Source organism: Rana temporaria, chromosome 2 (genome assembly GCF_905171775.1).
Source record: "Rana temporaria chromosome 2, aRanTem1.1, whole genome shotgun sequence".
Lineage (NCBI taxonomy): Eukaryota > Metazoa > Chordata > Amphibia > Anura > Ranidae > Rana > Rana temporaria.
The window spans coordinates 354,167,729-354,180,211 of NC_053490.1; the positions used below are offsets into that span (position 1 = coordinate 354,167,729).

General features: G+C 41.1%; 1 protein-coding gene across 2 annotated transcripts in view; it reads right to left on the bottom strand.

The window, feature by feature from the left end:
- Positions 1–1,707: 1,707 nt before the first annotated feature.
- Positions 1,708–12,483, bottom strand: part of STRIP1 (striatin interacting protein 1) — a 788,574-nt gene continuing 777,798 nt past the window's right edge. The window contains exons 20-21 of one of the 2 annotated variants that reach the window (XM_040337599.1): positions 2,621–2,825; positions 1,708–2,532 (exon numbers count right to left, since the gene is read on the bottom strand). In XM_040337599.1, coding sequence (XP_040193533.1) covers positions 2,285–2,532; positions 2,621–2,825 — 453 coding nt within the window. In that variant the 3' untranslated portion in view covers positions 1,708–2,284. Of the gene's footprint in view, positions 2,533–2,620; positions 2,826–10,824; positions 10,898–12,483 lie in introns of those variants that run through there. The other variant, XR_005747039.1, reaches the window with a different exon arrangement.

Consider the following 12,483-nt stretch of genomic DNA (forward strand, 5'->3'; position numbering starts at 1 on the left):
AAGATGTGTATTGTATCATCAGGCTAAATGATTAGAGAAGTAGTATGTTAATTATTCTGATTGCTTCAGTGTATTAATTAACTCCCCTGATGTCTTTATCTAAAGAAACGTGTCTGCATGGTCGGCTCCGACTTGTCTCCTATAATCTGTATGGGAAACCCCACTGTGCGAGGGGGGCGTTCCTAACAGGCTGTAACCACATATAAGCTGAGTTTTTGTGTCAATAAAGTGTCTTGGTTCCAGCATCCAGTCTTGACTCATGTGTGGGGAATCCTGTGATGTCCTTGTATGGAGAGAAGGGAATGCTTGACGGGGATATCATACCGATACCGTCACATTCAGTAAAAAGGAAGCAGAGACTATTCCACCCCATCAACTCTATCCATCACTATTCTGCATCCGAACCTCAAGGCCAGGTATACCAAATCTTTTCCAGAGACTCAGACAATGTCAGAGAGATTTGGAAAGAGGATTCAATTGCAAGTACTAGCCTCCACTTTCCTTCTTTGTAGGCAGGAAGGATAGCTCTTTCTGCCCATGCATCCTTTATCAAGGGCTGAGTAAAACAACTGCAAAAAGCAAATGTGCATTATTTCTAATGGCCAAACTCTCTAATCTCTTCCAAGGGTCACTATTTAAAATAAGCTAGAATTACGCAGAATGTAGTTTGTATTGAGGGTGATGAGTAGATTACGACCTTTAACATCTATGGTGGCCAATTAGAACATACTGTCATGCTATTCAAGATACCTGCTACCTGCCTTCCCCCCTGACCACACATCCAGTCTTCTGGTTAAGTTACCACATTACGATATTACTTACTGTCACCCTGGCTTATGATCAAGTGGCCGGCATCCGAACACCTGTTGCCTATCTGGAATTTTGGCAAACTTCTAAAAACTCTTTACTTACATTAGTCCAGCCTGTATCAGCAGTCATTTGGCAGCACCTTACATCTAAAAGTGAGCCAGACACTTCTACCTGGTTGTATTGAAGATCCACTCACTCTGTGATATGTTAAAAGTAAAAAACAGGGCCACAGCTGAATATAATAAAGTGCAGCCACATACACTGGAAAACAACCTCAGGCACAAGCAATGAACAGTGAATTACCTACTCACCTAATGATTTGTCGGAACCATCCTGGAGACAGGGTCAGGTGGCTCTGGAACCTAAAGAGCACATCTGTGGTGTCACATGTGAAGATCTGATATGATATACAAAGCTGAGCATCATGCAGTGCAAGCACTGTCTGGGAATGCCAACATGATCATCAGGTGCCACCACATTGATCTACCTGCAGGTGCTTGACTGAAGAATTCTACAAGAAAATTATTGATCCAGAGCTTGGGAAGGGACATCCTTCCTATGTAGGACACTATGATAAAACTGTCTCTATAGCAGTTATGGGATATTACAGAGAGCTAGCTGTCCCCTTTAATTTGTTCTACAACTTTGTGTCCAATCCTCCAGTAGATGGAAATATACTCACCCATTATCTAATCTGCAGTGATGTGTTCCCCAGTAAATGATTATGAAATGTGACTTTTGGTGCCTGACACTTTGATATAACTCTCCCAGTATAGTGCTGCAGGTCTGTGTATATAGCTATAGGTTTTGTTGAAACATCTACATGTAAAAAACTGTCCATTTCTACAATTCAGTTGAAGACAATGCAATGCTGCAACTGGCAATGATACTTAGGGGTTCAGTAAATTATATATATTTTTTTTAATGCACACAAATTGGTCCATTTCCTTTGCAAAACGGAGAGCAAGAAATCCACATTAATTGGCGGAGAAAAGCATAATATTTGAATACACTTGAATGATTATATAAAACACTTTTGACCCCTTTCCATCCTCCAAAAACACACACAAAGATTGGGTGTATATGTTATATATGCCACTCTAATTGGGCATTTGGTCCACTCAAGAGCAAGACCCAGTATACGCTCTTGGTTGTACTCACAATCTGAGCACTGTAGTGCCCTTCACAAGACACACAAGTCAAAGTTCAATTACTTTGTAAAGCAGGAAAGGCTGGAGTGTGGAGGGCTTTGTATATAAATTAATATTGAACACAGATTCATCTATATGTAACCCAATTAAAAAATACAATGCAACCTTTTCAGGTTCATATCAGGAACAATGGGAAGTATGTGTGCTTGGTTATAATGACCAAAGATGCCTGTCAAAGGGCACAACAATTTTCCGCCATAGTAGTACTCTAGATGCTTGTACTGAGATTATTTATCACTTGTGCAGGTGCTGGATTGCATGCTTTATTGCAACAACTCGTCCCAGGATATGGGCTTAGAAAAAACTTCTCTCTCTAGCCAAAGATCATAGTTCATCTGAAAGTCTTCTGGTAATTCTACATGTTGTCCAAGCACACTTTGAAGGCAGTTGTCAACAGGTAGGAAGTCAGGATTCTTGTGAGACTGATCGTACCGCCGAGAATTGAACCGCTCAATATTGGCTCTAAGTGCACATTCTTCAGCTTGAAAATCCCATGGACGAGCATCAAGATCTATAGGCAAAAGTAAAAACATATGTCATGCATATTTTGTAAGTTGGAATAAAACAAGCACACATATTTCAGCTCTAAGGCTTCATACCATTTCCATATGCCCAGTCATCATTAAGACGATGTCGGACTTTTTGGTAGATGGCCGACATTGTTTTCATGTTGCTTTTTCTCCACTGTCTTCCAAGGTATTTGGTTTGCACTTTTAGCAACTTGAGTACATATAGCTGCATCATGGCTTGCTTAACTTTAAGGGCTCGTTTTAGGATGGGTGCAGACTTAAAGACCACCAGCATCTATTAGGAAGCAAATGAACATAAGAAAATATATGGTCATTTAAAACAATAGACATTTTTTGTTATTTTTCCCAAACTACTCATTTAAGTAATCACTATGGAAAAATAAAAACGGTTACAATATATATTGAAGAAATGATCTGGAGCATAAATAATAACCTACTGGCAAATTCAAGTCAATTCACAAGGCTGGATTTGCTCAATGGGAGGAATGTATTGTTAGCCAACATATTTTTTTTTCTCTTGTTCAAACAGAAATTTTTTAATAAATGTAACATTTGCAGAGGTTTCAAATGAGGCAAATAATACCATTATAATAATAATACCTATTGAAGAACAGGTGATAGTAAAATGTTACTTGCCCAATGAAATATGTGGTAAATTTTATAAAATTAACGCTACCCCAATATTCACAAGGCAGACAAAGTTAATTCAGTGTTTTAAAGGACATTAGTAAATTAGTACACCTATTAGCATCCCATATTTCTGTTACTTTCTGTAAAATGTTAACTGCCTCATTTTCATCATCACATTGATGTTACATGATCCAGCCATCATCCGTAAAGATATAGATATGCGTAAAGACACCGGACAGCAATAAGCTATTGAAGTACATAAGAAATGTGGGTGTCACAGAGAGAAGTGACTTTAAAACAACCATTTGGATGCAATGATGAACAGGAATTGCATGTCATCTCCTTTTTTACCTCAAAATAAGAATCTTGTGTGGTTATCACACACACCAATGGTAGCAAGGAGTTACTATATACAGACCAGGTTTCCCCGCATCCACCTATCTAGCAGTCCCCAGTCTGGCTTCAATTGGAGAATATTTGTCAGCATTTTTCTGCCTCCTTTCTCAGTCATCTGGTAAGGAGATATTTTGCATGGTGGTGGTGCACATTGCGGATCATTTACTTGGTGTCCTTTGATGGTCATCTGTTCAGGACACTTTTGGCTTTATTTACCTGCTGTTTGGTAAGGAGGCTCTTCGGTGTCCTTTTATGAAACTGCAGTAAAATACCACTATTCAGTTCTCAGGCATTCTCAGAGAAGATCGCTCTCTTCTGAGTGCCTGTTTATGAAGCTCTGTAGATCGCTTCTCGTGTTGAGAAGAAAAGCGATCTACAAACGTGGGGAACTCCTGAGAACGGCTTCTCTCACTGTAATCTCGCGTGATGTAGCGGGATTACAGTACGAGAAAGTGAAAAATACAAAAAATTAACACGAATCAGCACACATTATAAACCACATAATAATAGCATTTTAATGCAGGTAGAATATATATAACACACACACACACGTGTATATATATATACACACACATTTATATATATATATATATATATATATATATATATATATATATATATATATATATATATATATATATATATATATATATAGTAGGGAAGTCACTGGTCTTTAAACAGAAATGGCGAATAAATGCAGCTTTATTGCGTCCAATAAAAAAACCCACAAATAAATAGGCCTACTCCACCTTAGGAGGCCAACTAAACAAGAGCGTCCCTCACAACGCTTTACTAGAGCGGCTATTCCGGCTTCTAGTATAAACAAACAAAAAAACACAGTCCGATATAAGAAATTGTTCTGACAGACCTTAATTCCACGAATACGCAGACCCTCTCCAGTCTGTGTTAATCCAGTGCAACCTTGGTTCTCGCTCTGAGCTCTCACTCTCCCTCCACACCATCAGGTGCAGGCTAATTAAGAGAGAGAGAGAGATAGAGAGAGAGAGAGAGGTTTACCTGTTGGGCCAGGCTTAACCCTTTCCAAGACAGGGAAAGCTGCCCTTTCCAACCTCTCACTGACACACACAGAGTCGTGTACCCTGTCACTACGGATGAGCTCAGGCGTGTTAGCATAGAACACGTGCAGAGCCCGCCAGGAAGTGTGCACGGTGCTGCGCTAACAGCCAGGGAGACATTTCACGATCCCTGCAGCCGAGCATCGGGACAATGTCTCCCTGGCTGTGATTAGCACATCGCCGTGCACACTTCCTGGCGGGCTCTGCACGTGTTCTATGGGAACACGCCAGAGCTCATCCTTACCTGTCACATATCCTCTCCCCCAGCTTAACACCTTGTGTGGGAAGCGGCCACCTCTGAAAACACATGTACTCGGGACAGAGCATCTGCATTACTGTGGAGGAGACCTGCCCTATGCCGTACCACAAAAGTAAAGGGCTGTAGGGACAAAAACCATCTCGTGACCCGAGCGTTCTTGTCCCTGTTGGTGTGCATCCACTTTAACGGAGCATGTTCCGTGACCAGGGTAAACCGTCGGGAGGGCTGCACACAGGACCCTAAAGAGGTAAAGGAGAGCTGGAGGGGAAATAGACCTGATGGAAGTAAGGAAGGCCTCTTAATGTCTATATAAAATCGCCAGAGAAAAAAGGAGCAAATGGAACACTTTTACCGGCCCAATGGACAGATATAACAAACATAACAGATATAATGGACACAGCAGATCTATTAGATCTAGTAGAAACAATGGACTCAGTTATAGTACAGCCGGGACCAAGGGATAATATCCCAGAAGCAGAGCATACATCAAAGACCCAAATCGCATCAATGAGCCCACCCATGCCACTGAGGGGGAACAAGCAGGACTAGAGGGAAGAAAAATTCACTGTATCGATGAGATAGAGACAGAGCCTGTAACAATCAGAGATATCAAGGATATCCTAGAACTTATAAGAGCCTTACCAACAAAATCAGACATACAATCGCTACAGTTGAACGATCGTGCAACTCAGCAATAGAAAACCTCAAGGAAGAGGTAGAGGAAGTGGGAAATCGAATGGAAGCACTGGAAAACAGTCAGGAAGAAATAATACAAGCTGTTGGAGAGGCCCAAGAGATTATCAAACATCAAGAGCAGATAAATACATATAGGGACTTATTAGATGACCTTGAAAACAGGGATCAACGTCAAAACATACGAATAAAGGAACTACCTGAGAAGTATAAGGACTTGGTAGAAACGGTACAAAAACTCTTTGCGCAAATTATAGGCTCAACCTTGACTAAGCCTGTGAAATTAGATAGAGTCCATCGTATATCTTCCTTTTTGGGAAAGACCAAGAGACATAATATGTAAAATCCATAAATTTTCTTAGAAGGAAGCTATAATGCGGGCTGCAAGGGATACACCAATAATTGATTTTGAGGGGTCTCAGATTTTGTTGTATTCAGATATATCTCGTCGCACTTTGATGGCTGTTTGTCTGTACAGGAGGGTGGGGGGGGAGAGGGGGAGGGAGAGGGAAAATAAATAAAAAATAAGGCTGTATAAAAAATGAAAAGTTAAGAAGGCCCGGGGTAAGAATAGGGGGAGAGCAGAGGAACTGCTCTAATAATCATTAGGAAGATCCCGAAGAGGGATTGGATAAACTGCATTAGGCAGAAGGGGAGGAGGGTTTGGAGTGGACAAGAGGAGCCCACACGGACTGTTCATCCTAATAGATGGTACACCCGAGATAATAATTTGGTGTTAAGCTGTGGAACGTTCAGATACTGGAAGATAAAATTAAGTTCCTTAAGAGAGAAGAGAATAAAAAGAGTGGAAGGCAAAAATATGAAAAGGTACAAAATATTGGTTATGAATAAAAGAGATGGCTAACTCATTAAAAATCATGACATATAATGTAAGGGGTTTGAATTCATATCAGAAAAGGGGCCGTTTATGGCAGGAGGTGCGATATCATGCAGCAGATATACTCTTCCTGCAGGAGACGCACTTTCTGACAGACTCCATACCAAGATTACCAAAGTCTCCGTTCAATCAATGGTTTCACGCACTATCACCAGTGGCAAGAGCAAAAGGCGTTACTATAGCTATCGGGAAAACATGCCCCTTAACTGTAATAGAGACACAAGTGGATATGGAAGGGAGATATGTATTTGTCAAGGGTACATTACATGGACAGAGGTATACACTTGCCGCTGTGTATGCTCCCAATACAGGTACAGTGGATTTCATAACAAAAACCTTGAGAAGGGTGAATACATTTGGGGAGGGTTTTGTAATTTTAGGAGGGGATTTTAACCACTTAACCCCCGGACCATATTGCTGGTCAAAGCCCAGAGTACTTTTTGCGATTCAGCACTGCGTCGCTTTAACTGACAATTGCACGGTCGTGCGTTGTGGCTCCCAAACAAAATTGGCGTCCTTTTTTTCCACACAAATAGAGCTTTCTTTTGGTGGTATTTGATCACCTCTGCGGTTTTTAGTTTTTGCGCTATAAACAAAAATAGAGCGACAATTTTGAAAAAAATTAATATTTTTTACTTTTTGCTGTAATAAAAATCCCCCAAAAATATATAAAAAAACATTTTTTCCTCGGTTTAGGCTGATACGTATTCTTCTACATATTTTTCGTAAAAAAATCGCAATAAACGTTTATTGATTGGTTTGCGCAAAAGTTATAGCGTTTACAAAATAGGGGGTATTTTAATGGCATTTTTATTAATATTTTTTTTACTAGTAATGGCGGCGATCAGCAATTTTTTTCGGTACTGCGACATTATGGCGGACACTTTTGACACATTTTTGGGACCATTGGCATTTTTATAGCGATCAGTGCTAAAAAAATGCATTGGATTACTATAAAGATGGCACTGGCAGGGAAGGGGTTAACACTAGGGAGTGGGGAAGGGGTTAAGTATGTCCCTGGGTGTGTTCTTACTGTGGGGGGGGGGGGTGGCCTCACTAGGGGAAATGACTGATCTTCTGTTCATACATTGTATGAACAGAGGATTAGCATTTCCCCCCCTGACAGGACCGGGAGTTGTGTGTTCACACACACAGCTCCCGGTCCCCGCTCTGCAACGAGCGATCGCGTGTGCCCGGCGGCGATCGTGCCCCCCGGGCACGGGAGTCTGGGGCGAGCGGGGGGCGCGCGCGCCCCTAGTTGCATGCAAGAGAGCCGATGTAGAGCTACGGGCTCTTGTGCAGGAGAGCCAACCTGCCACCGTAGAATGAAGGCGGCAGGTCGGCAAGTAGTTAATATTATCTTGGACCCCGAACTAGACACAAGGAAAGCGGCAATATCCTATAGGGCACTTAAACACTAAAAGAAATTGTGTCGAACCTATCATCTTGTAGATATATGGCGAGCACTAAATGAGGGACGAAAGGATTACAGTTACTATTCCAAAACACACAAAGTATACTTTAGGTTGGATCTGTTCTTTGTAGACCAGTACTATTTAGAATATATAAAAAGAGTTTCAATAGAACCAAGAACAATATCTGATCATGCACCAGTGGTATTGGCGTTTGTACCAGTCTCGATGGGGCACCGTGAGAGAACCTGGCGATTAAACTAAACACTACTGGATGATGAACAGATAGCAGAGGACATACGGCAGAAAATGATAGAATATTTTGAAATAAACACAACAGAAGAGATATCAGAACAAGTGATATGGGAAGCACACAACGTAGTTATACGGGGGGAGTTAATAGCCCATGGATCCCGAGTAAAAAAAAAAAAAGAGAAGAATTATTAAAAAAAAATACATGAAACAGAGATAAAACATAAAAAGAAATTAGATCTTAGAGAGGCGGAGCAATTAGAAACTCTAAGAGCAGAACTTGCTAGTTGCCTAGATAGAAAAGAAAAAGATACATGTAGATTCTTGGCAAATAAATCATATGAACAAGGGAATAAGTGTGGCAAACTACTAGCTAGACAGTTACAAAACCAACAAGAACTTTCCCATGTCCATAATATCCGAGTAAATATTAAGCAGATAAAGGATACGAAAAATATAGCTGTGGAATTTCATCACTTTTATAATGAACTATACAATATACAGAGGACAACATTAAAGGAAGATGAAGAAAAAAAGAAATAAGAGAATATATCAGGGAATCCAAATTACCACCCCTGGCTGGGGATGTGGTGGAGGAACTAGAAGAACAGATCACTAGAGAGGAAATTAAAAGAGCAATAGAGAACCTCCCGAGTGGAAAGAGCCCAGGACCAGATGGCCTAACTAATTCATATTATAAAATATATATGGATATAGTGATTACACCACTTTATAATTATTTTAATAAGATCACAGCTGGAAACCCACTACCCTCAGAAGCATTATTAGCATTTGTGACAATTATACCAAAACCAGGAAAGGACTCACAATATTGCTCAAGTTATAGACCCATCTCCCTCCTAAATACAGACACAAAATTATTCTCCAAAATATTAGCAAATAGATTAAAGACACGGTAATAAAAATAGTACATATAGATCAGACAGGATTTATGGTGGGGAGGGAAACAAAAGACAACTCAATATACTCCATTGGATGGAAAAGGGACCCGACAAAACATCTAGAGTAACCCTATCGATGGACGCCGAAAAGGCATTCAATAGGGTGAACTGGGCTTATATGATGGAAGTATTAAAATAATTGGGTATGGGGGAACGGATGAGGGGGTGGATAGCAGCATTATATGCAGGACCTAAAGCCAAAGTTAAAGTTAACGGAACACTGTGAGGGGTTTGATATAGGCAATGGTACAAGGCAGGGCTGTCCCCTTTCCCCAATCTTGTTCGCTCTCACTCTGGAACCATTTCTATGTAGGGTGAGAGGGAACGGGAGAATAGTGGGAGTGGAAATTGGACAGAGAGAGCATAAAGTGGCAACATATGCTGATGATTTATTGTTTTTTTCTCTCAAAACCAGAAGAATCAGTACATGAGCTGATGCAGGAAGTAATAAGATATGGAAAGATATCCAATTTCAAAATAAACCTAGAGAAATCAGTAATATTGCCAAGCCATGTACCATTGCCTATAATTAAATCGTTACAGGATAGATACTCGTTTTTGTGGAATAGAGAATCACTGTGCTATTTGGGAGTGCACATAGCGGCCGATGAAAAGATACTATATGAACGTAACTATGTAACATTAATTACAGAAATAATGAAAGATCTGAACAGATGGAAGGGAAACACACTAACATGGTTCGGGAGAATACCCTAAAAATAAATGTGGTACCCAGACTTTTATATATTCTGTATACAGTTCCCATACAACTCCCCCAGATATTTTTTTTAAAAATACAGAAAGCAATCATATCATTTATATGGAAGGAGGGAAATGCTAGGATAGCATATACAATTCTATGTAAAAGTAAGGAAGGAGGAGGAGTTGGGCTCCCAGATATTGCATCCTATTATAAAGCGATGGCTCTGGTGCGTATACTGCACTGGTGCCATGATGAAGGTAATAGAGCTTGGGTACTAATGGAGACAAATATGGCAGGGAGGAACTTGGCGGGGGCATCATAGATACCAACAAAGGCCAGGGGATTATCAGAATGGACATCCCCATTAACCCGGAACACACTGGCAGTATGGGATAGGATAAATCAACTTGGCAAATATGCCCCAAAAACATCCCCATTGGCACGACTAGGGGGTTATCCATGGTTCCCCTCCAGGAGAGGAAAAAGGAGCATTAGGCCCATGGGAATCGGAAGGTAACACAATGTGACTGAGGTATGCACCACTGGGGGTCCTGATGCCTCAGGTAGATTTAATATCAACACAAGGAGATATGGTAATGGCAGGAAGGAGATATAATCAGATGCAACATTTTTTTTTTAGAAGATTAGACCCTCAAGTTAGAATTCTCTAACCATATTTGAAGAAACATGTAGAAAGATACTAAAACCGGATCACTTACTGTCACAAATGTATAAAATAATATGTAGTGAACAGAATAAAACAACCCCTTACTTTATTAAATAATGGGAAAAAGAACTAAGATGCAGATTCCCCCCATCTCAATTAAACAAAATAAATCACAATCACACATGCCGCATCCACAAGCTCAGCCATTCAGGAAATGTCATATAAGTTCTTGGTAAGATGGTACCGCACCCCTGTGCGATTAGCTCAAATATACCCAACAAGAGATGATCGATGTTGGAGGGGGTGCGGGGAACAAGGAACATACCTCCACATCTGGTGGGCATGTCCAGGGATAAGAACCTTTTGGGAGGAAGTGGCGCCATGGATCAGGAAAATGTCTGAGGAAACAATGGAGTTTACACCGTTACAATTCCTGTTCCATGGAACCACAAGAGCTATAAAAACAGCATTATACCACATTTATTAAATGCGGCCAAAAGATTAATTCCAAGGTATTGGAAACAAGCAACATGCCCCACCCTTCAAGAATGGAAACGGGAAGTAGTTATAATAATGGGAGCAGAAAAATGGATACATGACATCAGGCATAAACAGGATCAATTTAAAAGAATCTGGGAAAATCATAACCATGAAATAGATAATGGATAAAATCAAAAGCCTTATGAAGCTTGGAAAAAATAAAATAAAAGGAGATTGGCACTATAAAAAAAAGAAAGATGGGGAACAATCCACAGCTTTTATTTTTTAATGTGTATGTTTTTATGTATGTCTTGTTAATATGTCGAAGCAGAGAATGTGACACTAGAACAACATGGGGAGGTTTCCAACGGTCCTCCTCACCTCTTTCCCTCTCTGGGGGGGGGGGGGGGGGGGGGGGTTGGGATCTAAAAACACATATAATTTAGAAGGGAATATTACAATTATAAATAAGAATACACATATAAATATAACATCTTAACCACTTCCCGACGGCTGTACGACTATATACGGCCGCAGGGTGGTTCTACTTCTCTGGGGCGCCGTCATTTGATGTCCGCCCCTTTCCGCGTTCCCCGTGCTCCCGAGCACGCAGCGGGGAACTTCTGTGCTGGCCGTGCCCCTTGGACACAGCCAATCACAGATCGCCGTGAACGGCCAATCGGAGTGGCCGTTTGCTAGGCGATCTGTGCGGCCAATGAGAGATGATCTCATATGTTTACATATGAGATCATTTCTCATTGCCGGCTCTCACAGACAGCGGTGCTGTCAGGGAGAGAGGAGACCTATCTGTGTCTCTTGTAAATAGAGACACAGATCTGTCACCTCCCCAGTCACCCCCCTTCCCCCACAGTTAGAACACTAAGCAGTATACACATTTAACCCCTTCCTCACCCCCCTAGTGTTAACCCCTTCAATGCCAGTCACATTTATACAGTACAAAAAAACACAAGAAAACTGCGCTGCAACACAATGTTCTCAAGGCAGCAGCTATCGTGCGAAGTACACAATAAACATAAAAACAAACAAAAAGCTGCGCCAAGCTAATAAAAATGATAAAACCTCTCCTTAAAACGGAGATTAGCAGAAAGTCCAAAAAAAGTCCTTATGTACATAGGCAGAAGCTACTGATGTAATATTCAAAAGCAATAATTCCATGGGAAGTGGCTATTGCTGAAATATTGGATCTTTCAATCACCCGGTGACATGTATACAAATCGTGAGATCCCTCCACCGAGAGTAATGAGCCTCTTACCAGATGGCAAGTAACCAGAGCAGTTGGCTATAGCCCAGCCACGGCCTTTGGGTTCCCCAGGGATCACAGGACAACAACCAACAGCGTCACGACCGTTATTGATTCAATCGCTGAACAGCTCAGCCAGACACGTCCTAGATGATGAAGCAGCTGCCGGAGCCGATAAATTTATCGGCTCCGGCAGCTGCTTCATCATGGGGAATCCTTCATCATGGGGAACCCAAAGGCCGT